General features: G+C 32.3%; 1 protein-coding gene across 2 annotated transcripts in view; it reads left to right on the top strand.

The window, feature by feature from the left end:
* The first annotated feature begins 6882 nt into the window (after positions 1 to 6882).
* Positions 6883 to 27965, top strand: part of zye (zona pellucida domain-containing protein zye) — an 81133-nt gene continuing 60050 nt past the window's right edge. For both annotated transcript variants that reach the window (XM_089644652.1, XM_089644650.1), the window contains exons 1-2: positions 6883 to 7180; positions 24406 to 24453. In XM_089644652.1, coding sequence (XP_089500778.1) covers positions 24418 to 24453 — 36 coding nt within the window. In that variant the 5' untranslated portion in view covers positions 6883 to 7180; positions 24406 to 24417. The remainder of the gene's footprint in view (positions 7181 to 24405; positions 24454 to 27965) is intronic.

Here is a 27965-nt window from a genome sequence, read left to right as displayed (position 1 = left end):
AATACTTTAGTGGTCGAAGGAAAGAAAAAAAAGATCTGCATATTTGATAAACAAAATTTAGAATATTATTCCTTTACAGGTAACATAGAACAGATGTTTACCTTATTAATCTTCCTTGATCCTTTTAGCAGAAGGAACCACACCTCTGGTACACGCTCTGGAATAAACATATTTATTGCATTAACTAAAGTTTGTGAACTAAACCTACAACATTATTCCTTTTCAAGTAACATAGAATAGACGTTTGCCTTCATAATCTTCCTGGATCCTTTTAGCAGAAGGAACCACACTGCTGGTAAATGGGATGATATTACGCTCTGGAATAAACATATTTACTGCGTTAACTAAAGTTCGTGAACGAAACTTAATATTATTCCCTTTCAAGTAATTTATACCTTTATAATCCTCCAGGATCCTTTTGGAAGAAGGATTTATATCTCGCATGACGTTATCATGGTCTTTTATGGCATCACACCGTTCTGTATTGTAGAGCCATGGCGGAACACGGATGGGGTCTAAAAATAAATTCAATTCTGAGGTGAAATGAAGTTACACATTTCATGGAACACTGGAGACAAAGGGAGATTCGCACCTGTATTTTCGTCACAACTACGGATCCGATAATGTCGTAAATTCTGATATTTATTCAGTGCCGGGAAGATTTAACGTTAGCAGTGCGGAACTTCTAAGTGATCCATTCTGCTTTTTGTTTCCGATGGAGAAATGCAAGCCACAAACGAACGCATATCTCGCTAATATTGGGTACGATATGTATTCAAATCTGTCAATTCTCCATGCCCATTGGCGTAACCTGCTCTCCTCAAAGCTTCCGTGGTTTGAACTCCCAAGTTTGGACAAGAAGATAAATTAACCACTCACGACAACAATCAACACAAAATATGAATCTGACAGATGACATTTCGGGTTTTTCGGGGGAATTGGAGCGTAACCTATATTTTGTTACACGGGTCTTATGCTGGAGAGAGTGAGAGATCAAGGGCTGTAAAGACGTCATAAAATAACCCTAGAAATTTCCGTGTCTTTTCTTCGGTTTCAAATTAAGATCGGAGTTATACCCCCTGTTTGAGACCATACTCGAATCATTTTTATTGTGAAACAAATTTAATTTTTTATTTATTCACATATAGTACATAAGCGCCACCTACCCATTGGGCAATTATGAGAGACATTCTTCACAGACAACAAACACCCTTAGAGTCGTTTTGGGAGATATATCTCCAAACCCGATACGGTCTTAAAAAAGTTATGCTATCTCATTTAAATATAAATGTGATTATATGATTTAACAGTGTTAGAAAGAAAGAATACCACGCTTTCGATTTGCTCGCAAAATTTACCATAGACGCTCCCAAATAATTTGAAATAATTCTATGAAAAAACATTTAGGAAGGGTTGTTACGGAGAATTTTAACAATTCGTCAAATTTCAACGTTCATTTTTGGGCTCTGTGAAAGTCCTATTCAAGTTCTGTTATTTTTATCATTATAGGCTAGTTGCTTGGCAAAACTGAAATAATAACAGAACATGAAAAAATCTTTCACATAATTTGAAAATAAACATTGAAATATGAAGAATTTTTAAATATCCGAAACAACCCTTCTTTAGTATTTGAAAAACATTTGTCAAGGTTTGCAAATTATTATTTTTTTTATTATTTAATCATTAAACCGCAATTAAGCAGTTTGTCAACATAGTAATAATATAAAACATAAAAAAGTGAAGTAACGATAAATCTTTGTCTAATTAAATATCTTTTTTAGTATCGTGAAAATTGGTAATTGCTGTTTACACGATATAACCATCGCTAAGCAACTCTATAAACTTTATGATTGGGTTCAAAATTTAAATATTTTTAATATTGCTAAAATCTGAAAGAGTCTTTCACCTGCTTTAAAAAAACAGTATTTTATTTTGAAATACTTTCAAACAGCATATTTATCAAATGACTTATATATTTAAAAAAATATAAATCTAATTTTATTACAACATAATAATATTGATTTATATTATATTATAAACACTCTCCTGGTGTTGCTTGTGCTTAGCAGAGGAAAACTTATATATTACAAATACTTGTGTTTATCACTATTCAAAGATATAAAATGTTTTTTTTTTTAAGGTGTATAAGTGATAATATTGAAGACAAAATTCAAAGTTTAAATTGAAAGGTTACAGAGTGAAGTTAAGTGAAAAATTAGACAGACATTTAGTTCGAATGTATCGAATGTAATGCGAAAGTATTGTCCGCGCAATCTGCATTCTGACAGTTCACATATGAATACAAGTAAATGTCAGAGGCTTTAGTGGTTAAGGAAATTTTATAAGGCCGTCCCTTTTATCTTGGATGGATTTTGAAACCTTACATAGGAGGCCCTGAGGAAAATAATTTCCCTCAGGGCTTATGTCATATCTGTGTGGAGGGTCTTATTAAGGAAAATAATTTCCCTCAGGGCTTATGTCATATCTGTGTGGAGGGTCTTATTAAGGAAAATAATTTCCCTCAGGGCTTATGTCATATCTGTGTGGAGGGTCTTATTAAGGAAAATAATTTCCCTCAGGGCTTATGTCATATCTGTGTGGAGGGTCTTATTAAGGAAAATAATTTCCCTCAAGGCTTATGTCATATCTGTGTGGAGGGTCTTATTAAGGAAAATAATTTCCCTCAGGGCTTATATCATATCTGTGTGGAGGGTCTTATTAAGTAAAATAATTTCCCTCAGGGCTTATGTCATATCTGTGTGGAGGGTCTTATTAAGTAAAATAATTTCACTCAGTGCTTATGTCATATCTGTGTGGAGGGTCTTATTAAGGAAAATAATTTCCTTCAGGGCTTACGTTATATATGTGTGTAGGGTCTTATTAAGGAAAAGAATTTCTTGAAAGTTAAGAGGCATGAGGGTTGGGTAGGAATCTAGGGATCAGTGTTTCCAGGAGTGTCCACTGCAGCGCAAGGCGATGGGTGGAGAGACCAGCTGAAGAGGACGAAGGGTCTCCCCAAACCAGCCTCTCCCAATCTGGCACGCTACCCAGCTGGTGGGCAGGCGCATCTTGAACACACATCACCCGATGAACCCGGGCACCCCTGCTAAATCACCAAACGTAGCGAAACACCCAGGGTCAGCTATGGCAGGGGTGTTGGTTATCCGATAAATGGTTCCTGGGGCGGCTGTAACCAAACCCACCTTCCAAATTAAAACTGTATTTAGTAAACACATGTTTAGTAATTATTTCGAACCGCAATATTAACCATTTCGTTTCAAGCTTAACAGCAAAATAAAATATCCTTCAACCTTTTAAGATTAACGACATCACAGCCAATATTGTGAGCTTTTGAATTAACATGAAAAAATCATAATTTACGCTGCAATGGCACTTAACGACCGTTTTTCAGGATAAATTCCCAGAAACCTAAATAATAGCTACATTAATGGAATGTTTATTTTGATATTATTACATGGCAATGATGTGTAAATAACGTTCATCCTATCACCTTTCAAACAACCTTCTCATTTAAGTATCCTTTTCCTTACATACAATTTACTTGTTATTTGAATGCAAGTTTATCCTTGCCACCTTTATATCTCTTCTAGTACCTATAGTTATAAGATTCACTTCTAAAGATGATGTCGATGATTCCATCTGTCAAACTAAAGGTGACTAAAACAGAACAAATTTAGAAAATTACCTAGTTCTAATAAAATTACTTCTTCAATTATATTTATATTAGCGCAGATCATTGAAAAATTACTTTATATAATCGTTGACAATTGAATGTTAGCTAAAATTGCAGATCCTTTGAAAAATCATGAAATAGGATCCATCCTGTTAAGATTTACCCATTAGCCCCAGCATTCTGAATTTAAACTGATTTATAACATATTTCTCTTTAACACTTTGAGTTTTTAAGATCCCAAAAAAATATATGATATTTTGTAAGATAATGTTTGTACAGATACATTTGTACAGCCGAAATGGTATATATATTTAATTACCTCGATAGAAAAAATTAAAATTCAACTTTTTCTGTTATTTAATATGTTATATGTATGAAAAAATTCACAGTGTATCTTTAAGATGTTTGCTCTATTCCAAACAAGTCGTGTTTTGTTAAATATTTTCACCATTTCCGCTTAATTAATTACTATAGTTTTTTTTAATATTTCTAACTCTTAACATTCATCTACATATCTCCCTTTTTAGAAAACCATCTTTGAACGCTTACTACGGAGCCTGCAAAAGAAACAATTATATTTGATAATGGATAATTTTCTGGTTAAGAAACTATTATATTTTAAGGAGGCAAACAATCAGTTCAAATTTTGAAAGTGACACTTCAAAATAATTCTGAGTTCATTGAACCAAAGTTACACAAACATACAGGCAGACCCACAATCGAACTAATATTTTTGATGATATATGTCAATGTTGAACAAAAAAATGAGAGAAAGAAAAAATAAACTTGTTTTTAGAATATTTCAAACAAAAAGCATGAGCATAAACACATATTATTAGTACACAGGAAAATAATTATTGTTGTTAACAAATTAATATAATTTTTTGGTCTGTGAAGCTAATTAATTTTTTTAATTTTATTGGGGGTAAAATATTGAAGATTATAAACCTCCTTGTAATGTTTAATCATTTACGAATATAATGTCAAGAACTCTCAAAGAGTATATGAAACAGACAGATATAACAAAAAATAAAAACGGTCGCAACTAACATTATGAGCCTCATCATCTCTCTTCTCTGCTCTATCGTATTTTTCCCCATCAAGAGCGGGTTCTCCGATCCAATCACTTCGCTAGTAGGTCGTGTAAAATGATCGATCGACCCAGTTCTAATATAAATAGGCATTTAGGTAAATAGTAAGGTTCAAAATCCAATGCATTTTATAAAAAACCGTAACACAATATTAAGTTTAATTTACGAACTCTGGATTTACATAATTTATTTCTAGCTGTCCTCCTAAAGCTATTTATACGAATTATTTCATACATTCATCATCTCAAAGGATTCTTAGCTCAAGTTTCTAGATATTAAAAAATATACATTTCTGTTCTCAACGACAGGTAATAGAAACAAATGGAAGTGTGGCAACTATCGCCGAGGTAAGATCAAATTGCACGGACTACCAAACGGGATGTCTCTGGTCGCTGTGCGTAGATACTATCTGCAGTAGTATGGATGAACTGTGTTGGCGACACGCGTTGTGTGTGCGGTTTCATACTAATAATCTTTAATGGTCCTTGTTTATATTATCTATAGATAATTTTAATTAAAAAAAAAATTGTCTTCTTTTACAGCGCCGCTTTTGGGATAAAGTCAATTCAAGGGCGCTTGAATTCATTACAACACTGATGACATGGGTCTATTGCGTTCCTTTTTACCGGTAGCTAAATGGAAGGTACTCTCATTGATACCTTCGAATAGTCAGGAGATACGCCAAACGCTTTCCCATCATCCTTATACAGTTGGCATTTACCGCACGTGAACGCGTCTACGAATGACCTGTCAATTTAGAGCGATTCAAAAATTCAAATAATGATTTCTTAACCAAAAGTTCATGGCTCTGGAGATAATTGCACAATTTATTTTTGATTATTCTTCAATTCATAGAGTTAAAATCATCATGGTATGACCTTTATGAGAAAGCGATTAGGATACAATTTTTATTAACATGAACATGAATCGAATAATAATAATAAATAAATATTCCGTAGGACACATTTAATTTTTATAATTTTTTATTTAGTGTTCCCGGTGGGATACACGTGTTCCGACATCGTGATAATACGTTTTGTTTTACTAAAATTTTACTAGGAAACCAATCAATTCATTCGTAAAAGGCCTGCAATCCCATTTTTAACCGGATTACGAATAATTTGAAGAGATTTTTAATAAATTAGCAACATTCAATATTATTAAATTTGTCCGTGGGCACCCCAACTGCGTAGCGGGCCGGATTGGGAGGGATGGATTCATCTGTCATTCCTGAACACCCAGATTCTTACTCACCCCTTTACACCTTTTTCCTTCTCAGAACCTCCTCTCTTTGATTTTCTTAAAATACTCACGAAACATCCAATAAATGACACAATGGAGCTAATTTCTAAAAGTAGTTTTATTATTCATTATTATCTCAATAGCCAGTTTACTCCCTACATTCCTTTTAATCATTTCCTTCCGCTTCCAACTTCCTTAACCCTAAAGTTTCCTCAAAGACCAATTTCGGGCAGTTAGGTTAGGTCAGTTTAGGCTAGGTTAGGTGTGAAAATCAAGAAAAAACATCATGAAAATTAAAAAAAAAATGTTTTTTTAATTCAATTTGAAAAATCAATTTTGGATATAATTTATTATTTTCTCAGTTTCCATGCCTTCTAGCCATCCTTTGCAATAATTGATTAAAATTAGGAATTTAATGTCAACACATTCCTATTTGCAAGTTTGCGCAGCCGATTTCGATTGATGTGAATAAATCCATGAGCAGTATCGAAATTCTCCAAACTAATGCAATTATTATTATAAATTCGTGCGAAAATTTTTAGCGGTGCCTTATCCATAGCAGAGATTAAAAAAGTTCGATTATTTAAAAATGTCAGACGAGGTTTGGGTCAGACACTCCTAAGCCACAAGAAAGCAAAATAAAAAGACGTGAAAAAACACTTATCAGTAGAAAGATACAAGTATAAAAGTTTCATGAAATGTTAGGTCAAGTGTTTTTTTTTGCCTTTTTGCGTGTGCAGCTGTATTGGAGGTAAGAGGTCGTGGGTTTACAATGGGAAGATGAGCGAATATATTCATATAGTCTCCGTATAAATACTTTCACTATGTTATGCGACCGACACTCGCGCCATGTCTGTGCTGCGGGGAACATGCCCACTGAGGCGCGTCTGAAACCGAACCCTCGACTGTAAACAATTTTAAAAAATCGCAGGATTTTTCCAATCATTGGACCAACCCCTATATCAAGGGTTGTAACGCTCGTTTTCTTACGCGGATCGTTCTAAGTGGACGATTCGCTTTGTAAACCTCCCCTATTTTGAAGGGAGTGTTTTGAGTTTATTTAAATTGTGATTTTAAACAACTTAAGTGCGAGTGAAAACAGACTTGTGATTTTTGCAGTTCCCCCAGTGGATTGTGAGACAATATATAAAAGGTAGGTTTTTACTAATAATGTGTTTTTATTATTCATGGCTAATGTTTATATTTTATTTTATTATTTGTTTAACGTTACTAAATCATGTATTTTAAAAGAAATTAAATCAGAATAATGCGCAAAGAACGAGTTATCAAATGGAACATAACATCATTTACAAACAACACAAAATGTACCTAAGTACACTCAAAGCTTGTAAATGGGATTCCCCGTAGCGCAATACAAATAAACTCCGAGGGCTAAATTTATTATCTTGCTAATGGTGGCTTATTGTCATATCTTTATCTCATATACACGTTATCGATGTAGATTCTTTCCATTTTCAAATATTAAAAATACATAACATAACTACTACGTAATTTATAACATCCTAACGTTTCATATATACTATGCAAATCTTACTTTACTTCGGCTGCAATCTTATAGAAATTAAAATGCATAATATTTAATTGATTTTTTTTAAAGCTTTATGTGTAAATGAATCGAACAGCTTAGTGATCTTTGCGATGATAAGCGCTTTTGATCCATTAGCGATGAGTTGTTTATGAATGCGGTTTTCTTAATTGTTTTCATTGATGTTAACTTCGATATTACGTGCATTTTTTGGTGTTCAAATATAATTAAAACATTAGTATTTATTAAACATTAAAACTTTGGTAAAATAAGGCTTTTTGTCGGCAAATTGTAAATATTCAATATCAAAGGTTATATTAACAGTTGAATCAGATTTTAACATGCCATAATTAGATTAAAAGGTTAAAAATATCCAAATACTTCCCCACCTTTCGTATCCCCGTCTCCTTCTCCATACCTCAATTGAGGATGCCATAGTCTCACTGGCTCCAGACGGCTGGGAGCGATTGGTACTCTTTTGCGGTTTCGCCAAAAAAATATTTATCCACATTAATAAAATTATTCCGCTTTAAGAAACGTGTAAAGAATCTTGTTAAATCATGAATTTCAAGTATTATTTCAAGGAAATAAAACAATACTGATAAAATGCACCTAAAACTCAGTTATCTAAACGTGAAGAAAATAGCTAAAAATTTTAAATGTAAAAATCAAGATTTTTGAAAAGGCATCATGAAAATATAATTCTTTTCATTTAATACAATCATTTTAAGTCATGCGATAAAGTATTCCAGACAAATTAATAATAACCTTTGTTATTTTTAATAACAATGAAATTATTGCAAGATTTCACATAAGCTGAATTATTTTGTAATGCATCATTTGCTAATTACGTTAAAAATTAAGATAATTAAAACTAGAGGCGTTGGTGAGGTTGAATGAGAAATTTGTTTTTTTGTATTCATAATGTAATCAGGTTTATTTAACTTATTACGATGAACACCATTATAACAAGAAATAAATACCTTATACCTACCTGATGATTTTAACATAAAATATGAAAATTATGTTTTTTGGTGAACTAAATTTACTTTTGAATCAGATTTTGAAAATGTCTTAAAAATCCTCGAACCTCAAATAAATTATATAAATGTCCTTTTCGTGTTAATTTTTTTAATTGTTTAGTTTTGTAGTGTTGCTAATTTTTATTCATTATTATTTAAAAATAAGTGTCTTTCAACACTTTGTGGTCTACGTGCGTACATCGAAACACTATTTAGCTGTTATCATCTTTTAATCTAACTAAATATTGTCTAGTTTCAATATTTGTATTAGGTTTTACATATTCAATAAGCCAAATTGTCTTTTAGTTCCTTCATACTATTACCTGACCCAGTCCGCCAAATATGAATACACCTGATGAAACGCATCTTTAGTTTACCGGATCTCACAGTGCATTATAATAATATACCATTGCGTCACAGCAGATAATTGAAGAGGCGATTATATCACGAAAAGGCAAAAGGAACAAAAGATTGTTAAAATTCAGTTGTGACTCCAAATAAATCGATTCATTTATGAGAACTGTGAAACTTCTTGGATACTTTGTCAATCAAAAAGACCTTTCAATACGAACTTATTTCTGGTTATTATATTTGTAAACAAAACTATCAGGGTTTGGCTATCATCTAGGCGATTTTCACCCTGCAGGTTGCAATCCTAAACAAATATGCAGAATAAGTGTTCGTTGGATGGTTAGTCGCTGGCAGAGGCAGTTCGTCCGTAGGTCAAACGATCTATAACCCCTAAAATTATATTTTGTCGCTGGTAATATTTTTCACACATTTTAGAAAGAAATAAAAACAGAATTTAATTTAATGCAACTTTTATTTGATTCTTGTAAATATTTATTACAAACTAACCGGAGCTTGTAAACTAAAATTTTAAAATTATAGCTTGGATGGTCAAGGCTTGTAAACTAAAATTTTAAAATTATAGCTTGGATGGTCGGGGCTTGTAAACTTAAATGCAGTGGAAAAGTAAGAAAGGGAGAGAAGTTGAAAACAAGGGTGCTTAGCTTAGCTATTCTTCAGAGATATTCAGATCAGGATAATAATCAAACTTACCATCGTTTATCACAACGTTTCAATGGTTGTCTCGCACCAGAGCGATATAGAATATCATCCGCTCTCTAATCTAAAACCTATAAGTGAAATATTTTTAGTTTAAATATTTGACCCGGCTTTGGTAAATAAGCCAAGGAATTAACCATTATGCCACGGAGGTTGTTAAAAGTAGGCAAACATTTTTCAATGAAATATTCGCACATAATGAGTACCTATATCTGATTTTCCCTGTTCCTCAAAACTAGTGTTAATTACTTTTTCCCAAAACCAAACATTACCTCAATCTTTCGTATGCTACAATGACAAATCTACATTCAATACGTTAAAATTGCAAAAGATTTGCTTTTCTATTATGCTATGCACACATTCTCCGGGTATTTGGCAATATTGTTATTGAGATTTGAAATCATCTCTTCTCTTCCACACTTACTAAGGCGGTCTCAAGTCGTGAGACGGACCATTGATGCCCGGATTGCATAAGATTTAATGCATGATTGATGACAACTAGATGAACACTATACGCACTTTAAGTAGGTCGAATAGTTTCTCGTATCTTCTTATATGAATTACTTGATACTTTCTTTACCTGAGTGAATTCTGAGTGGAGATTGATTGAAAAACCATCAGTCTAATTTCATCACAAATCGAGACGTACAAAAATACCTTCGAACAAAACTTGCGTATTAAAGAACCTTAGATTAACCTTTCTTTATAGTAATTTTCTTACCTCCAAATTCGTTCAACCTAAAAAAACAGCGCTCTAAAATAATAGTCAATCATGGAAAAACATATTAGGGATCTGTTTTTTAGATGTGATGTTTTTTGAGCAGCGAGAGTGAGCTATGGAGTCATATAAAGTCATGAATTTATACAATTTTTCTGCCAACCAACTGCGCTGCACTGGATCGAGTGATACAGGTTGAGGGAGATCTTTTGACCTCTCTAGCAGGACTCTCTCAGAACATCGCTGTGGGAGGGATGAATTCATACATCCGTCACTCTTGGACTCACTGATCCTTAGATTCCTAAACACCCCTCATATCCTTTCCTTTCCAGAACTTCATTCTCTTCTTTTCTTAAAAAGTTCCCCCACGCAGCATATCCAAAGCTTACATAGGCCCTGAGAGAAATCATTTTCCTCAGAGCCTCCGGGTTACATGCATGTATTACACCTACGTAAATTATGTATTTACATATTTGTCAGACATGACATAACACATAACATGAAAAGAATTTCACACCAACGGAGGGTAATAATAATGCACATAAAATTAATTCATTCAAACCATTACCCATGCTTCCAAATATTCCGACATGATTATTAAATAGCTATCCGGGCAGTTAATTAAAAATCTAGCTTTACGTCAAGTGACATGCAATATTCAAATTAAACAATCATAATGTGGATTGTGTAGTGCTGCGGTTTTCAGTCAATTTAGGCTGTCTCGAGACAAGTCAAACAATGTTTTTTTGAGTATTTCCAAGTTTAGTCAAGGCTAACCACTTTTACCCAAGTGAACCATGTTTACCCGCAACGTGTGAAAATTTATACTGTGCAGAATTTTCTCAATTTTTTGTTAGACACAGGCAAACAATCAGATTCTTTTGGTACCTAACCGATTATAATAACAATCTGGCACGCTGATGTTAAAACTAAAATATTACAGAAAATTATTTTTTTATTTATTTTTTACTGAGTGACAACAACCTTAAACAATTTAGATGCACAGAAGAAATTATTTGTGTTATTACTACATACTAAAATGCATCGATTATTGTTAACATTGTTGTTACGTAGAGAAAACTTAGTGATCTTAAATATTGCTAATTTATTAAAAATCTGGTCAAAAATTCGTTTTCCTCTTTCGTTAAAAATGGGACTGGAGGCCTAAGAAAATATCAGTAAAGCACGAATATGCTATAAGGAAGTCGGAACACGTGCTCTTCAGAATACTAATAGTTTGGCATCTCGTCCATTACATTTATTCGGACAAGGGCACCTGCGTTAACACGTGTTGAGATATTTTCTGAATGAATAATATATTATTTGGAAACGATCTCGCAGTAACATTTTTAACATTGTCTTGATAGAAAAAAAAGCCATACTTATTTTTCTCTGTGTACATTAAAGAAAACTTGGCATAGTATAAAAAAATATAATAAGTATAATATAATATAAAACATACCTAAGTAAAAATTATATTATTTAAAAACAAACTGATACCTACAGTTAAGGATTATTGCATATCTGCAATCGTCCTTGGTGATAAATTATATAGTTTATACATAATTAATAAAACAGAAAGGTAATGAATATGAAGCAAACACAAAAAACCACAAAAACAGAAATTATTTGTAAAATCAATTCGAATAAATTTAGCTCGCAATGTTTTTCCTTATATTTCAAAGCTGCATATTTGCATGCTTGTAATATCATTTGACTGCCAAAAATAAAACAATACCTATGCCACCCTTCTGTTTGTTTCATAATTATTTGCAAATGTTTAATCTAAAAAAATATATCATAGTTATTTTAAATTTTACAAAAAATGATTTAAATAACGTATAAAACCGGGTAGCAAAGCGTATCTAATTGAGTACTATGAAACGGACCAGACCTTAGACAAACAGGCTTACCTGCTCAATATTGACAGAAACTCACTAAGAGAACTTCTTCTTCTTCTTTCGTATGGTGGGGGGGTCAGAGGGAGACATCTAGGTCTGCGAGCCAGTCTAGGGCCTCGCCATGTGAACCTTATCAGTCCCGCCGGGGAATGAATGGAACGGGCATTCGTTGACCACATATTCGGTGGTCTGCACCGCACCACATTCACACATCGCGACTCTTTAAGGCCCCATCTGTGCATCATGTGGACACAGCGGCTATGGGAGCACCTTAACCTATTGATGGCGGACCAGGTTTTGCGAGGCAATGAGAACCCAGGCTGTCTCTCGGTGGAGTCCTGTATGCGATGGGCATTTCCCACGTTGGCCTTTAGCCACTCAAGTTTCCACCTATCTTCTGGAGTGAGAGGTAATCGGAGGAGCCTCTCTCCTTCCGCCCAGAAGGGCTTTCGGGACTTCAAGCGGCATGCCGGGTGGGAGACGATATCTCCGTGCAAAGGTATTGCGCTTTTTTGCAGCACCTTCTTGTATTCCCTCAGTGTTGCAATTTCTCGCCTGATGTACTGAGAGAACTGATAGGGCTATTAACGGGAAGCTACCTCAGGAGACACATGCAGCTGTTGGGAGTGGAAAACACCAGTGGATGCAGGAAACGTAAAAATTATGAAGAGACACTAATTTAACATTGGTACCAATGTCCCGGCCTGATGGGAACAAGGGAACAACTATCTAGGAAGACACATTATGGAACCAGGAGCCAAATATCCAAAGACAACCCTCGTGAAAATTATCAAAGGTACCGGGTTACTGTTTAAGGATTGAGGAGAAATGGAAGACAACACAATGGGCTCATGGCCTGAGTGCTCACGGAAACTATCCATGAAGAACGTGGCCGAGCTTTCACTGCCTACCCTTTAAGACACAAAACGTGAGGCACAGGTACAGCAATGAGGTTTAAAGCTAATTTAATCAGGTACCACGATTCCTCTCTTCCGCATCGTGTATTTATAAATTCGTGCATCTCATTACGGTGACCTCCGACACGTAAAAACTGTATGGTTACCTAACAGAAGGAGCTTCCTTGTGGACAAAAAATTATCAATCTAAAATTTAATGATTTCTTTTTTTTAGATAAAACATTATTTTTTTTAATAATTAATTAAAAGACGTGATGCAATCAAGAATTCAATTAACAAACAACATTAAAAAAATAGTTAAATAATTAATTACACATAACATTTAGACAAGTTACCATTTCTACAGAGAGAAAAATATTATATGAAATACTGTTAATTTATGAAAAATCTGCTTAAAATTATTCGTTTTCCTGTTAAAAATGGAACTGCATGCCTATATCGAATGAATTTAAATAGTTCCTAACAATGTATTAATCAAAAGCAAATGCTTTTTTAAGGACGGCGGTACACGTGTTCACACAAATACTGATATTGGTACTGACATTCTTAAATTAAATATGTCACGATATCTATTAGGAAAATATCACGTGTTCTCGATATACTCTGAATGATTAATATTTTATCAGGAGGTTAGCATGCTTTCATTTTTTTAACAGCATCACTTTTCTTCTTGTATAGTTCGTCTGCTGATTGATTATTACGTATAAGCAAGGATATAAAAACTTATTTAGTGCTGCCTGGAGCTAGTAGAGCTATGGCAGCCCCTAATAATGGGAGTTTTGTGGTTGGGGTTAGTAGAAGGAAATTTCTATGGTCTTTTTATTAACGGTGATAAAACTATTTGGCTGATTCGTATTGCTCCATTTTTTGTCAAAGATCTTTTCTGAGCACAGTTATAAAACACAATAAAATAATAGTTTAATTGCGTTAAGTATAAATAGCAATACAAGTAAATTAGTAGTTTAAAAAAAACGGTAAACGTAATTTTCAAAAGTGACAAGTGCACAAAAGGACTAGCGAGCTTACTTCAATTTAGGGATTTCAAATTTATTATTATTTTATAGATGTCATTCTCCAAAAATGCAGGTTTTGAGTTCCGCTGTGAACACTGTTTAGTTTTGTGTTTTATCAAAATAATGATTGGGTTATTTCTCAGAAAATCAATCTTATCCAAAATATTAACTTCTAAAATATTAACTTCCAAAATATTAACTTCCAAAATATTGACTTCCAAAATATTAACTAAAATTTATAACTACTGACTTACAAATGCTAGCATCTTACTACTGAGACTTATAACTAATGACTTAAATCTAAGACTTATAACTAAGAGTAGTTATATCCCATCATAAATCATTACCTTACTGAGCTTAGAGAAGCCATAATCAAATAATAATAACGTAATGATTTTGAAACGTTTGCTCTTTTAAGCCCTACCCATAATTGTACCAGTAAGAAAAAACATAAATCAAAATTTCATTACGTGGCATACAAAGGAAAATATACAGCTATGTATATTTTAATAAATTAAAAATCCGTCTTGTAAAACCGATTTGAACTCTTGTCTAATTTAAATATATTTAATATCGTACAATTTCAAGTATCGACAGGTTTTGACCTTTTCAAAACACCTGCAATTTTATGATTGCGACATAATTATGCTATTTCCGGAGATCCAGTGTTATCCAAAATAGTAGTTTTAGAGCCAAAAATGAATATTTGTCTCCCGAGGTAAAAGAAAGTTGCATGTCACATTATCCGAGAGTGGGTATTACAAAATATTACGTTTTGTCGAGTGATATAATACTTACTAAGAGCAAGCCTACCTGACCTGTCTACTTAGCTACAAACTTGCAGAAAAAACAATGAAAGTTATGGCTATATAATTATACTTTACCGTGTAAAATTTAACTGCCTTACGATAATCATCCCACACATTAGACTTTAAAAACGCTACGAAATAAATAAATTACAACCACCTTCGCAAAAGACATATTAAATCACATAGTTGCTAATTAGAGAACTAGTTTAATGTATAGAGATTTTTTGCGCAGTGCCATTTTGCTCAACTCGAAGTTTAATAGGAAGAAGGTTCGCGGAGTAATGGCCTATTGTAAATATGTGTTTTTTTAGCGAGATTGATAAAGTAAAATAAATCTGCAAGAAAGACACTCAGTCAAAAGATTGGATCGTATCTATACACTTGGAAGTTTTCCAATGAAAATGAAAATGATTTTTTGTGAATTTTTCTTTGCTGTTTAACCTCTGTTGTTTTATGTAATGTAAAGCGTCTCAGAGTCAATATCACTTTCGTTTTCTTTATTACATAGTGGAAATCGCTAAATAGTTTGCATAAATTAAACGCCCTGACACGGTTTGAACCTCCGAAGCGCACTGGCTGACATTTGACATTTCCACACATCAATCTGTCATTAAATCGTAATTGCTCTGTGCAAGACCAAGACTAACTGAATTCAGTGGCGGAGCAGGGGTTTCACGACAACCGATGGTTTTCTGCCATATTCTTATAATTAGAGTTTAGCACAGATGGTAACTAATTTTTTATGATAATTCATATTATAATCCATTAGTATTTGATTAATGCTATTCTTCAAAATATTGACATGGAAACATATGAAACTGCTAACTGCGGTTTAATGCCAATGAATCCTCCTAGATTTAACCGTTTATCCCATATTTTTAGATTCTATAAATTTGGCACACTATGGTAAGCGTTCGATCAAAAGGTTTTGAAAACTTGACACAATATGCCAATAATTGTGGTTAGATGGATTTTTAATAATAATACACATAATTAAAATACTCCTACGAGAAGTGAGAAATTTTCATTAGTAATTTTAAAATAGGTACCTAATAATTACAATCTGAATTCGCTCGAGTTTCACAATATGTAATTATTTTAGTAATATCACTTTTCCTATCGAAAGGTTGGGTTTTTTGTAGACTATAACAAAATTACTTCTGTGTTGTAGAACATAGATTTTAACCACATTTTTTGGTTTTATTTTTTTTAAGTACGAATTTAAAAAAAAAATTGCATGGTAAATTTTAGCTCAGATACAAAAGTCTTAATTCCTGATAAATCAGTTCCAATTTTGAAAATGGAAATCAATTTAATTTTCTGTTAATATTACGTTATAAGTAGTTTGTAACACTTTATAGCTTTTCTGAATTCTTCACAAAATTAGGTCCAATTTTGAAAATGACACTTAAATTCGAAGCAAATTTGAATTTATAACCAAATTAGTATTTTTGGTTGTATAAAAAAAATATTTTTGTGCTATTTATAGTTATAACATTATAGCATGACAGCTGTTCCACAATTTGAAGGTACTGTCGTATTACGAAAAGATGTATTATGATCCTATAGTATAGACTAAAAAATCACGTCTAAAATCTGTGCTAATTAAAATGCTAGAGCTCACCATTCGAGAGTTTCCGCTGATAAAAAAAACTTTCTGCATTGTTGAATTCTGAGACGAAGATTATGTAATTTATGGATTGATAAATAAGTATTTTTTTCATTTCTGTTTGTTTTTTTTGCTAGTCCGTTTCTGGCCTATAACTTTCCCATACGGTGGCTTACTTTGACGAAGTTATGACTGACTATTCGTCTGAAATGAATTCGCAAATTGGTCGCTCCATGGTGGGCGTGCTTGCCTACGGATTCAAAGGTCACAGGTTCATCAACTACATCGTGAAATTAATTATCTTTTAATAGCGAAACGGTTGCTTCAGTCTACGTCAGTAAACATAGTATTTAAAGAAATGATAATATAACTCTGCTAAATTATATGTTGTGAAGATTATGCAATACTTGGTTAGTTATTTTTCAAGTTATGGCTTAGCGGTAAAGACCAATATTTTTACGACCCTTATCAACAAATCCGGAGATCAGAGGTTCAAATCCTAGCGTACGCAAGTAAATTTTGATGTTTTTAATTTACATTCTTTCACAATTTATTATTAAAAAATTATCTATAGTTCCAGAGTTGCAGATACTTTAAGTATCTCCCTATTGAAAGACCACCCTTAAGAATCGAAATATTGCTTGAAACGGTAGCTTTGTTGCTATATCTGAATATGCCAGATACTTCCCCACCTTCCTCTTTCTCTCCCCTCACTTTCCCTTCCTCACAATTTATCCCATTGGGGATGCAAAAGTCTCACTGGTTCCAGACACTTGGGAGCAGTTGGTACTGTACTCACATAAAAAAAAAGATTTGAAGCTTTTCTAGTAAACTTAGTTGTGATATTTCATTCCTCTCTTTTGCCAACTTCTATCAGAAGTGTTGCTTGAAATGGCTTTCCAGATATTTCCAAACCTTCTTCTTCCCCATCTTTTTTCCATTTCCACTTTTTGCAGCCTCACAACAATTCAAAGGTTGAGTATGCCGTGGTTATCTTGGCTATAAAGAAATTAATCTGTGTGTTTGACTTAAATATTGATTTGACCTATTAGAAACTCTCACTACGTATCTAATGCGATTTAGATTCTTAATTAAATGTTAAGACTTATTGATATCGGATTTGATGTCTTTGTTTTAGAACTCCGGTAGTTAGGTAATGTTATGCTGGATAATTCATTTGAAAATAATTATATACTCCACGACTGTTGTAATTGACATTATACCCATAATAAAAACAATGCAATACCTTTACACTGAACATTCTGATTATTGATTGAATGATGCTTTGTTGCATACATTATTTTCCTAGATGAAGCCTTAAGGCGATGCACTACGTCATGTGATATTTTAAATTGAGCCGCTATCAATAACAACCCTTATGTAGATGGCGATAAGGTTTAAATTCTCGCTTAACACCATTTTATTTATGCAAGAAAAGAACATGGCCAAAAAGTGCCTTTTATTTTATTTTGTGGATGTTCAGACATAAATATTTAAATTTTTTTCAATCATTTTATAAATAACTTAATTTTCCATATTATACAATAAAATTATAACCAAAAATGGGTTCGTAAGTAGGAGATTTTGAACTTTAAAGCAATTTTCATAGACCTATACATCATTTTTTTCTGGGCTTATAAAAAGATTTATCTAAAAAATACTCGATTATTTCAAAGGCCAAGATGTATTCTACTTGCAGTATTAAATTAAAGCATCTGAAAAATTTCTAGGCGACCAAATTTTCAAACCAAAAACACATGATTTTGCATTACTAATCAATCAAGTCTAGCATTCAGCGTTCAGTCATAAAACTAAGTCCATTTTACAAATAAGGAATAATATCTTCAGAAAAGTTCGGTAATTTTGTTATGCAAGACATATAATTCACACATTGACTTCTCACATATCATATAGCACCTTATTAATACGTGCCTAGGTACTATGATATTTTTATGAAAGTATAGTAATGTGAGTGAAACTATAGTGAAGTGTGTCAGGTTGTATTGGTAATGGCTAGTCAATATTAAAGGTCACAAGTTCACACATTAAACTTATGCCATATAACACTACGAAAGTCCGAAAAACGCGTTTTATTTGCAGGGCAAACAGAAAACATGATGCAATGAGAATGTTATACGGTATGGTCAACGTTTTCAGTCACGGAATGTGATTTATGGAATTTTTATAAACTTTATAAATTACCAATTATATTTTCGTAGCATTAAATGTATGCTTTTGTTTTTTCACTAATCAGCTTATTTAAAGACTTTAAAAAGCAACGCAGGCTTACAATTCAAAGAACGTTACATTTTTAGGCTCAGCAAGAATCGAATCCACAAAGTCCTGAAGTTTGATGTGTAGATAGATCACTTACATTGCGAAGGCCATCATCGTGATACCTAGAAATGTTACTAAATGATACTCTTAAAATGTTACTTTGACATTAAATTTATCGTTAAAATACCGTTTTTTTCTGGAAAATGTTTTAAATTTTTCCTTTTTTTACATTAATTCCACATAAGAGGGCTCGAAGAAAATAATTTCCTTCATGGCCAATAACCAAGGAAGGAGAAGATGTTTAGAGAAGTAAAAAGTATGAGGGGTGTATAGTCGGGGTATCTATGAGTGATAGACGAACCATTCCTCCCTCTGCAGTGCAAATCATTAGGTCTTCCTCAACTGTCTTTTCCCGATTCGGCCAGCCACGCATTTGGTGGTCAGACGCATCCGCCAACGAATCCTGGACAAACCTCATCCTAAATGAGCACCCCTGCTAAGTTACCAAGCATTGCGAAACACTTGTCGTTACTTCTGGCAGAGGTGTTGGTTATCCAATTAATGGTTCCTGGGTACCAATACCCGCCTCCTAAATTGAAACTATTAATTAAACATTAATACATAATTTATAGAAAGTGGAAATTAGAGATAAATTGTATTTATTTGACAGATTGCACAGCAATTCCTAATAGATACCAACCCGCATAAGAAGGATATAAAGTATGCAGTTACATAATAAACATAAGAATCAAAGTTAACCTGTTTTCATCAAGGTATGTAGGTACTCGATGAATAATAGAATTATGTTCGTTATGGTGTCTAGTGTCTTCATAGTCTACCATCCAATGTATTACATAATTCACCAAACCCATAAATGTAAAATCTTGTAAATGTCAGGAAAACATTTAAGTACTATGAATTATTGTTGTTTATTAACTCATTGCGTTAGTGTTATCGTCGGATCATAGCTATTTATAAACTTTTTTGTTTATCTGACATTAAAATTAGATATATTATAAATATACACCTTACTCGAAAATTACCGTGTTATAGAAATTTTAATGTTTTTATTAATTTCATCAAAAATTACGAATACTTTCAGTTGTGTGTCTGTGATAACTCTGGTTCAATGGTCTTGGATTTATTTTAAAATTTCAGTGAAATTTTCGCAATTAGAACTGATTGTGCGAAGAATTCAGACAACACGATAAAGTACCAACCTATTTTTAACAGAAAATTATATTTTGATTGTCATTTTCAAAATTGGAACTGATGTGTCTTTCCAGGATACAAACAAACAATAAAGTACCTATCTATAATGTAATTTATTTTTATTCTACTTAAATTACTTAGGGTTAGTCAGATTTCACGATATATAAGACATTCTAAAATCGATTCTAAAGTTACCATTATATCCCGTCATTTACAGCGCTACATCCTAGGATAGGATTGGGTCTCCTTCACGAATGCAGTTCCAAGTCATTCCTCTAGGTCCTTCATCCTTCCAGTCCTTTTCCTCGCACTCTGCGCATCTCTTCATCGGTCTTCCTCTGGTCTGTCGCTTCCACTGGGGCACCTATTTGTTCATGATTTTTAGTGTCCAGCCCATCGCACTCTTCAGGGCTTATAGAATCTGAAAATGTTCATTCTCAATAAATTTTCGAGATCATGTTTCAATTAAATTATTTACGATACATTTTCTAAGCATAGATTCAGAGAATTCACATCAAATCAGCTGCATCAAAAACATTACATCTTTTCTAAAAATAATTATCGCTCCATATTAAATAATATCAAAAGAATTCCAAATTTAGAGTTCAAATTTGAATACAATACAAAATTATTCGAATCTAATTTTAAAACAATCACACGGATTCAGATTTAAATGCAACTGACGCCCACATAATAAATTTTGTTGGATGAGAAAATCATCACGCACTTTCTCCGGTTGTTGCATAGTAAAGTTGTTCTCTGCTCTATTAGACGTTCATTTTGCTGACCTTTATAATATATTGTTGCTTTACTGTTCGCCAAAGGGGTGATGGTCTCTGAGTATAAAAAAGATTAAGAAAAACATAAAGAAAAATTAGTTTTAAAAATAGAAGACTTTAAGCTTCAAACAGTTTTGATTTTATTGGCCCATGTTTTAAGGACCTTTTCTACGAGCCTTGAGCATACAAAGGAAGTCAAAGGGCATCAAAGGTAACAAATCGAATGAATCTAAATAAAGTTAAGAGTTGCTCTTGATATATTCCTAAGCCTTGCTCTTTCACTTCTCCTTGTAGTTCTTAGAGCTCTTCTACTGAACCTAATCGGCGCATATAATCTTTATTACCACATCATTCAATCATTTTATCCACAGGCTATGGCTAATATTGTATACGTTTTATGCCTATCAAATAACGTATTTATTATTATTTATCAGCGACTTCTTGGGTGTTCAGTGTTAAGCAAACAAGATAAGAACTAGAAATTGGTTTCATAATTCAAGAAATGCGATTCAATTTAATGATAAAAATATTTTAAACATATCTAAGAATTATTATGAAAATAAAAATTAAATATTTGTATTACTTATTTGAGATTAAAGTTGACTGGATTTGAATACCTTCAGGCAGTAAAAAGCAAAATAAAAGTTTATTCTGTTTAAATAACTATATCTTTTAGTTTTGAGTTTAATTCATTTAATAAAAATTTACGCTTTATTGTCATGTTATGTCTTCTATTGAATTATACGACATACATTATAAATATTGTCCCGCTATTGTCCATGTTATTACCCGCTCTGAAGTGATTACTCAATATCACACAAAGTAACTGCCTTTAGAAACAGTATTCTAGTTGGGGGATGTTGAGTGGTGGATGTAATGAAAAAAAAGATGGATTAATTATTATTTAACAGGATGATTAAAAAGTACGTTGCTATTCCAAAGCATAGACAAATCTTTTTTTTATCAATCAACGTGTTGATCAACCTTGCTGCAATACTTAGTGCATTATTACGTATTTTTCGCACGATCTCAAAAAAATATGATGGTTTTAAAGTTATACACCAACATAATGGAATATCCGAAATTTCCCTGCTATTTCCATAGATAATTAAGAAAATACGGGAGACATCTCATAATGAACTATGAAACTACTAACATAAACTAGTGATGTATATGAAGCGCGGAAATTAAATCCAATAATGTTTTAAGATACCTCGCGGTAAGCTCGCGGGTGTTGGCAAATTGGCCAAAATATGGCCAAATAAGCCCCAGTCGCTAAAATAAAATATGTTGGAACTAATACATTTCTATTCAAAATCTCTTAGGCCGGATACCTCGCCTAAAGTATGCCCAAATTATTTACAAACAGAAATATTATCTACGAAGATGTTGTGATTGGATTCCATTGCCAAAGAAACCTTGACTAATTTCACAACCGAAAATAAACAAACATTACAACATCACTTTTCCTTACGTTTCTGATGACCTTTTTACTCACAAGATGAACATGAAATCATATTTTTTGTAGGAAACGGTAATTGAATAAAAATTCAAATGTCCACGCACCTGTAGATATTACGAATACTTCTCATTGAGAAATAAACACATCTTAAAGAAGAGGTCTTGGGTTTCATCAAGGCTGTCGGGGAATGTTTGTTTTTATTGCCTACGAATCAAGATATTGTTTCCACTCACGACTTCGACTTGTAATAACGGTCAAATATTATGTTTCCTTTTCCATAAACTTGAAGGCCGTGTTAATTTTTGTGATTGTGGAAATCATCTGATTTTTGTAGATGATTTGCGGACTTATCTGAATGCCGTGAGATTTCTACGTAACCTTGATTACAAAACATACATTTTTCCATCCGGTTAGTCAATTATAATCCAATTTCTTCCATCGCTCCTTCGGATAAGAAGCACTCCCTAGCCTTAGAGACAATTTCAAATATCAACGCATAATAAAACTCATGTTTAAACTTTATTCCTTTTTCATTTATTTACAACTGGACCTGTTTCAGACCATGACGTCCACCTCCAGTCTTATACATTAAAGGTTAAAAACACTATGGTATTACAAACTGATTAATTTAAACTTTTGTTTTATCATACTTTATCCGATGAAGTTCCAGTAAGTATAAACAGGTGAAAAGGTAGAGTAACTGATAAATTCAATAATTTCAAAGCTTTTCGGATAATACATCATCTCAGAATTTTTATTTTTAATTCAAACTATTATCCGTTGGACGAAATTCGTGAAATTTGTTTGTTGTTATAAGGGTTAAAGCTTTACAAGGAATTAAGTCACTAATAATTCTAGTTAATCTCAATATATTTTCGTAAAAGGCTTTGCTTGAAATATTAGCATACAAGTGAGAGTAACAATGAATCATTTCCTTAGTAAAAAAAATAATAATATACAGACAAATTAATGTTTTACACGACTATTGTATAAATTACAAAAGATGTTTTTCGTACTTCATCCAAAAAGACAATTCAAACTAAAACCATTTTCTTTGTTCTCTTTTCTCAACGTATTTGAAGTTAATAATAATAATTAACATTCAGAACCTGTTTAATTATGCATATTATCTGAATCCTGGATATCGGTTTCAAGTAATAATTTCAGGTTTATATATTTTTTAATAACAATCAAAGACGAACCATAGATGTTCGTAACCTTGAATGTTGATTTTCAGATTCATTATAGTTTTTTATCTCAATTCTCCGAGGATTTCATTTAAATATTTGATGAAGTTAGTACATAAATTTTATCACGGACGTGCAAATATTTAAAATTAAAAACATTTTATTTTAATCATTTAACTGAATACTAAGAGCTACCAACATTATCTTCATTTTTTTAATGCGTATTTTTGCTGGCTGTTTTCTTTATGTATAATTGCCCGAACTAAATACAATCTAGATAGCGTCTTGGATAAATTTTATTTAAATGTGGGTTCCTGGTTGGTTGGATTAACTGGAGGTATTGGTTACTGAAGGTCCTGAAGATCCTCGATTCTATTCCTAGATGCGATATTTTTCTGATTTTCTGTTTCACGTTTGTCGTTTGTGTAATATTTCATTTCAGGTTTTACGCATTAGTTATTCGAAAAATAAAAACAAATGGTTTTTTTACTATTTTATCCCTAGTGAGAGTTTTTATTAATTTTCATGAAATCATTGGTATTAAGTAATTATTTGTTTTCAGTGGTGTTATTATATATGAATGTGAAACATATTTTAACAGTTGTCATGTTTTGAACTCGTAAATTTGACAAGTGAGAGTGAGATCATCAGAAAACGTATCCTATTATTCTCAGGAACTCTCTTCTAAGAAGTAATAAATTTGCATTAATTTGTCTTGACATAAAACTTCTATACAATGTTACGAGAGAGCGAGAAATGCCACTCATAAATACAAACGTCTGAGCAGGTTTTTGAAATATTTTTTGTGATTATTTTTTAATTGTATAATTTATTAATAAAAATGTTTTATTCTTTCAGAAAAGGCGAAAGATGGGGTTCTCTGCACTTCTTTTGCCGGTCGCTCTGGTAAGCAATAAAATCTATTTGTTTTAAACTAACATTAAGTAAAATTATCACATCTTTCCTAACACACTTCTCACAGCAGTTTCCTAGGAGCGCATAAGAGAACAGTAGCTCATGGCTTATGCACGCACTTGTTCCTAAAAGAAAACTTCGAATTAACAATACCTACAATTAGCATTACTTCACCAGTTCTGCTACTTTCGGTTGTTCAGAGCAATTTTAATGACTGTTAATTTACATTTTGTTCATGGTAAAGAATCGTAATATCAAAAGCATTGTCTTTTATGTTCCTACTGAAGGTGAGAAGAATAACTTTATAACTACGGATTTTGTTTAATGATGTAAAATTTTAAGTAAACTGCTGAAATACATGCCGTGATCAAAGGTTTTTTAGAGTAAACATAAGTTAAGTTAAATTAAATATGGTAAGGTAAGGTTGGGTTGTGTTTTTTTTTGACAGATTTGTTCAAGTTTTTTGCCTTTCAATAGCCTCTCCCGACGGATGGTGGAATTAATTAATTGAATTAATAAAGAATTTTTTTAAATTTACTTCCACGTTAAGGAGTAATGATTTTGATGCCCCCTTTAAGTTAGCGCCCGGTTTGTTGCACCATTAGCACCGTGCTTTCTAGGACCGCCCCTGACCATCAGTTATAACTTATCATCCTTTCCCAGATAATGTATAGTTTTAACATTTACCATATCCATAACTAACCGTATTGACTGAATTGTGAAAATTGTTATTCGAAGATTCTAGATATAATCTCTTTACATTTTCGTCTTCAAACTATCTTTATATTTATGCAAGAACGAGTTTCGCAGAATTAACTATCGATTATTACATTAAAGTACAGCCGCAATCTATATATCTCCTTTACGTAGGTATATAAAATCATTTTGCTTTCATGTTATAAAGCATTACCTAATCAGGAAAGCTTTACCGATGACGCTATTATTATTTTGTAATAAATACAGGACAATAGACAACGCGTTGAGTTGATTACTAGAAACATCTGGCAAGGCCTATTGAAATCATCATTAATATCTCATCGGTAATACCAATTTGTATTTCCGATTTAAGGTCATACAACGCGATGACATGACGAGCCTATTTCAAGGAAATATTATTTTATTCCGACTTGCGTTACGCATAAAAAGGAAATAATTTCCTTAAATAGATTATTTTATTACTCTATTGTAGTCATTTTACATTAATTTTAACTTTCCTGGTTTGGATAAAAGAGTCAGATTAGATTAGCATATCTGAAGATGAAGACCACAATATTGCGGAAACCAATTTAATAAATATGATAATTGTAATCAGGACACAAATTCTTCAATAAAGATCTCTCCACAGAGCTTTTTCTCATTCTACAGTACAACTGAATTATCATGGGTTTCTTCATGACCCATTATCATTCCTTTTTTTCCTCAAAAAGAACCTCAACTAGAATTGAAAAAAATACTTCGTAATCTAAATAGATCACTTTTCGACATAAAAAAAAACTTTTTCACTATTTTCGCAATATACGAGTATATCAGCAGTGATATAAAACGGGGAATTAAACAGAAAATTAACAAATAATGAAATACCAACTTCTTTTATGTAAATCAAAGAACCTACCTCAATCCATTTAAAAAAAATTTATATCTCCTTACACCACATAACCACTATTTAAACTCAACTTCTTTCAGAAGCAACCATTATTCAGACAAAAACATGACATTTGTTATGCTGCCATATCAAATAGACCTTTACGAATAATTAATAATAATTACTTTTTTGATATGGAGTTATGATCTGTTCATAATATGATTTTTTCTGTGATTTAAAATCAAGCGTGAAAGCATTCTGAATCAATCAACATAAAACCACAAATTTCACCACCTACGAACAACATGCCAATCTACGCTTAATAAATCACTTTTTTATTGAGTTACAACTCTTGTAGTTTTGATTATCTTATAAAATTGCAATATACATGACCCGTATGTCGTAATAATTCATCTCAATTAGTTTATTCAATATTTGGTCACCGTCTATGTGTACTTACTGCTCGTTACTAACTTCCATCATGCGACCAACACTAATGTATTGTAGTGTATATTATATGACATGGTAAACCGACTAACTAAACATCGTCCAATAAACCGCCTACGTAATGTGGCTCTTCACTCGCACTTTCATATTCAAGGCTATTAAATAACTACTACAAGATGTCATTTTCACTACACGATAGAAGAACTCAAATAAGTTGTATTAAATGTTAAAACCCACGCTGTATCTTTTTGTATATTAAGTGCAAACATGATTTTTTTGCTAGATGCTTTCAAAACCTCCAGACAAAGTTCAGTACTTATGAAAAGGAGATTGGCAGAAGTGAAGGACAATTTTATGCATCTCAGAGAATGTCCTTATTTATTTATTTATTGTTTACTAGATATGAACGGTTGGATCCCCAAAATTCCTCACAATTTTCTTCTGTCAATGTTTTCATTGATGTAAAAAATCCTCGTTCAATCGTTTCTTGCGTTGCATAAAGTGATCTCTCAAGATCTTTGGAAAAATAATAATTACATAATAGAACCTTAAAAGGAAAACTATGAAATAAATATCTTATTACTGGCTTTTACCTGCGGCTTCGCTCACAAATGAAAAAAGAATTTCCCCACGGGAATTATTTTTTTTTCGGGAAAGAAAAGTAACCTTTGTCAATTACCAACTTCATCGGTCACTCGAAAGAAGGACAAACACACTTTCGCAATTATGATATAAGTTAGGTTTAGGATTGCGAAACACAGTGAATCCAATTATATTTCACGTAATTTATAATTAATAACGTACAAAAATAATTAAATACATCAGTTGAGATGTTGAGGTGCAGACTTATGTTTAAAAAAATATTTATTGCAATATTAAATTCACTGAATTTTTAATGAAAAATGTCTATCTAATCAGAATAAAGATGGTTTAACAGTGTAGTCATTTTCCCCAAAGGCCCGATCATTGGTAGGTTGGTCTGGCGTATTATATTTATTACTTTATTTCTAAGTTTGTGCTACGAACCGTTTGAATTTGGGTTTTTACTACCCTTACAACATCCCAGAACTATTTATACTATAATTAAGTGAAGTTTTCTGAAGTGAAGATTTATTATGTCATCCACTGGGGTATATTATACTTCTATTATATTTTGTAAAGATTAGTTAGCATCATATTATGTTACTTAAATTTATCATCAAGGTTTATAATTATTTTTAATTATTGTGCGCTTAAAATAATGATTTTTTTAAACCTTATAATCCATAATGACACTACTCGCCTATTCAGACACGAGAAATAATTTCTCTATTTCGTAAAATTTCAAGCCAGGAAATAACTGTATTTGTACATTATTGTAATATGTTTGTATATTTAATAAAAAAATATATATTTTTACACATCAAAATTAACCTACGTGTCAAATGTCACATCAGGTTGTTAAAATCTCTATTTTGACTCGGACTACCATAAT

The sequence above is a fragment of the Hesperophylax consimilis genome, chromosome 21, assembly GCF_061612785.1.
Source record: "Hesperophylax consimilis isolate HC1 chromosome 21, BYU_Hcon_1.0, whole genome shotgun sequence".
NCBI classification, from domain to species: Eukaryota; Metazoa; Arthropoda; class Insecta; order Trichoptera; family Limnephilidae; genus Hesperophylax; species Hesperophylax consimilis.
Note: the sequence above shows the minus strand (reverse complement) of the source record. Positions and strands in the feature narration are given on the sequence as shown.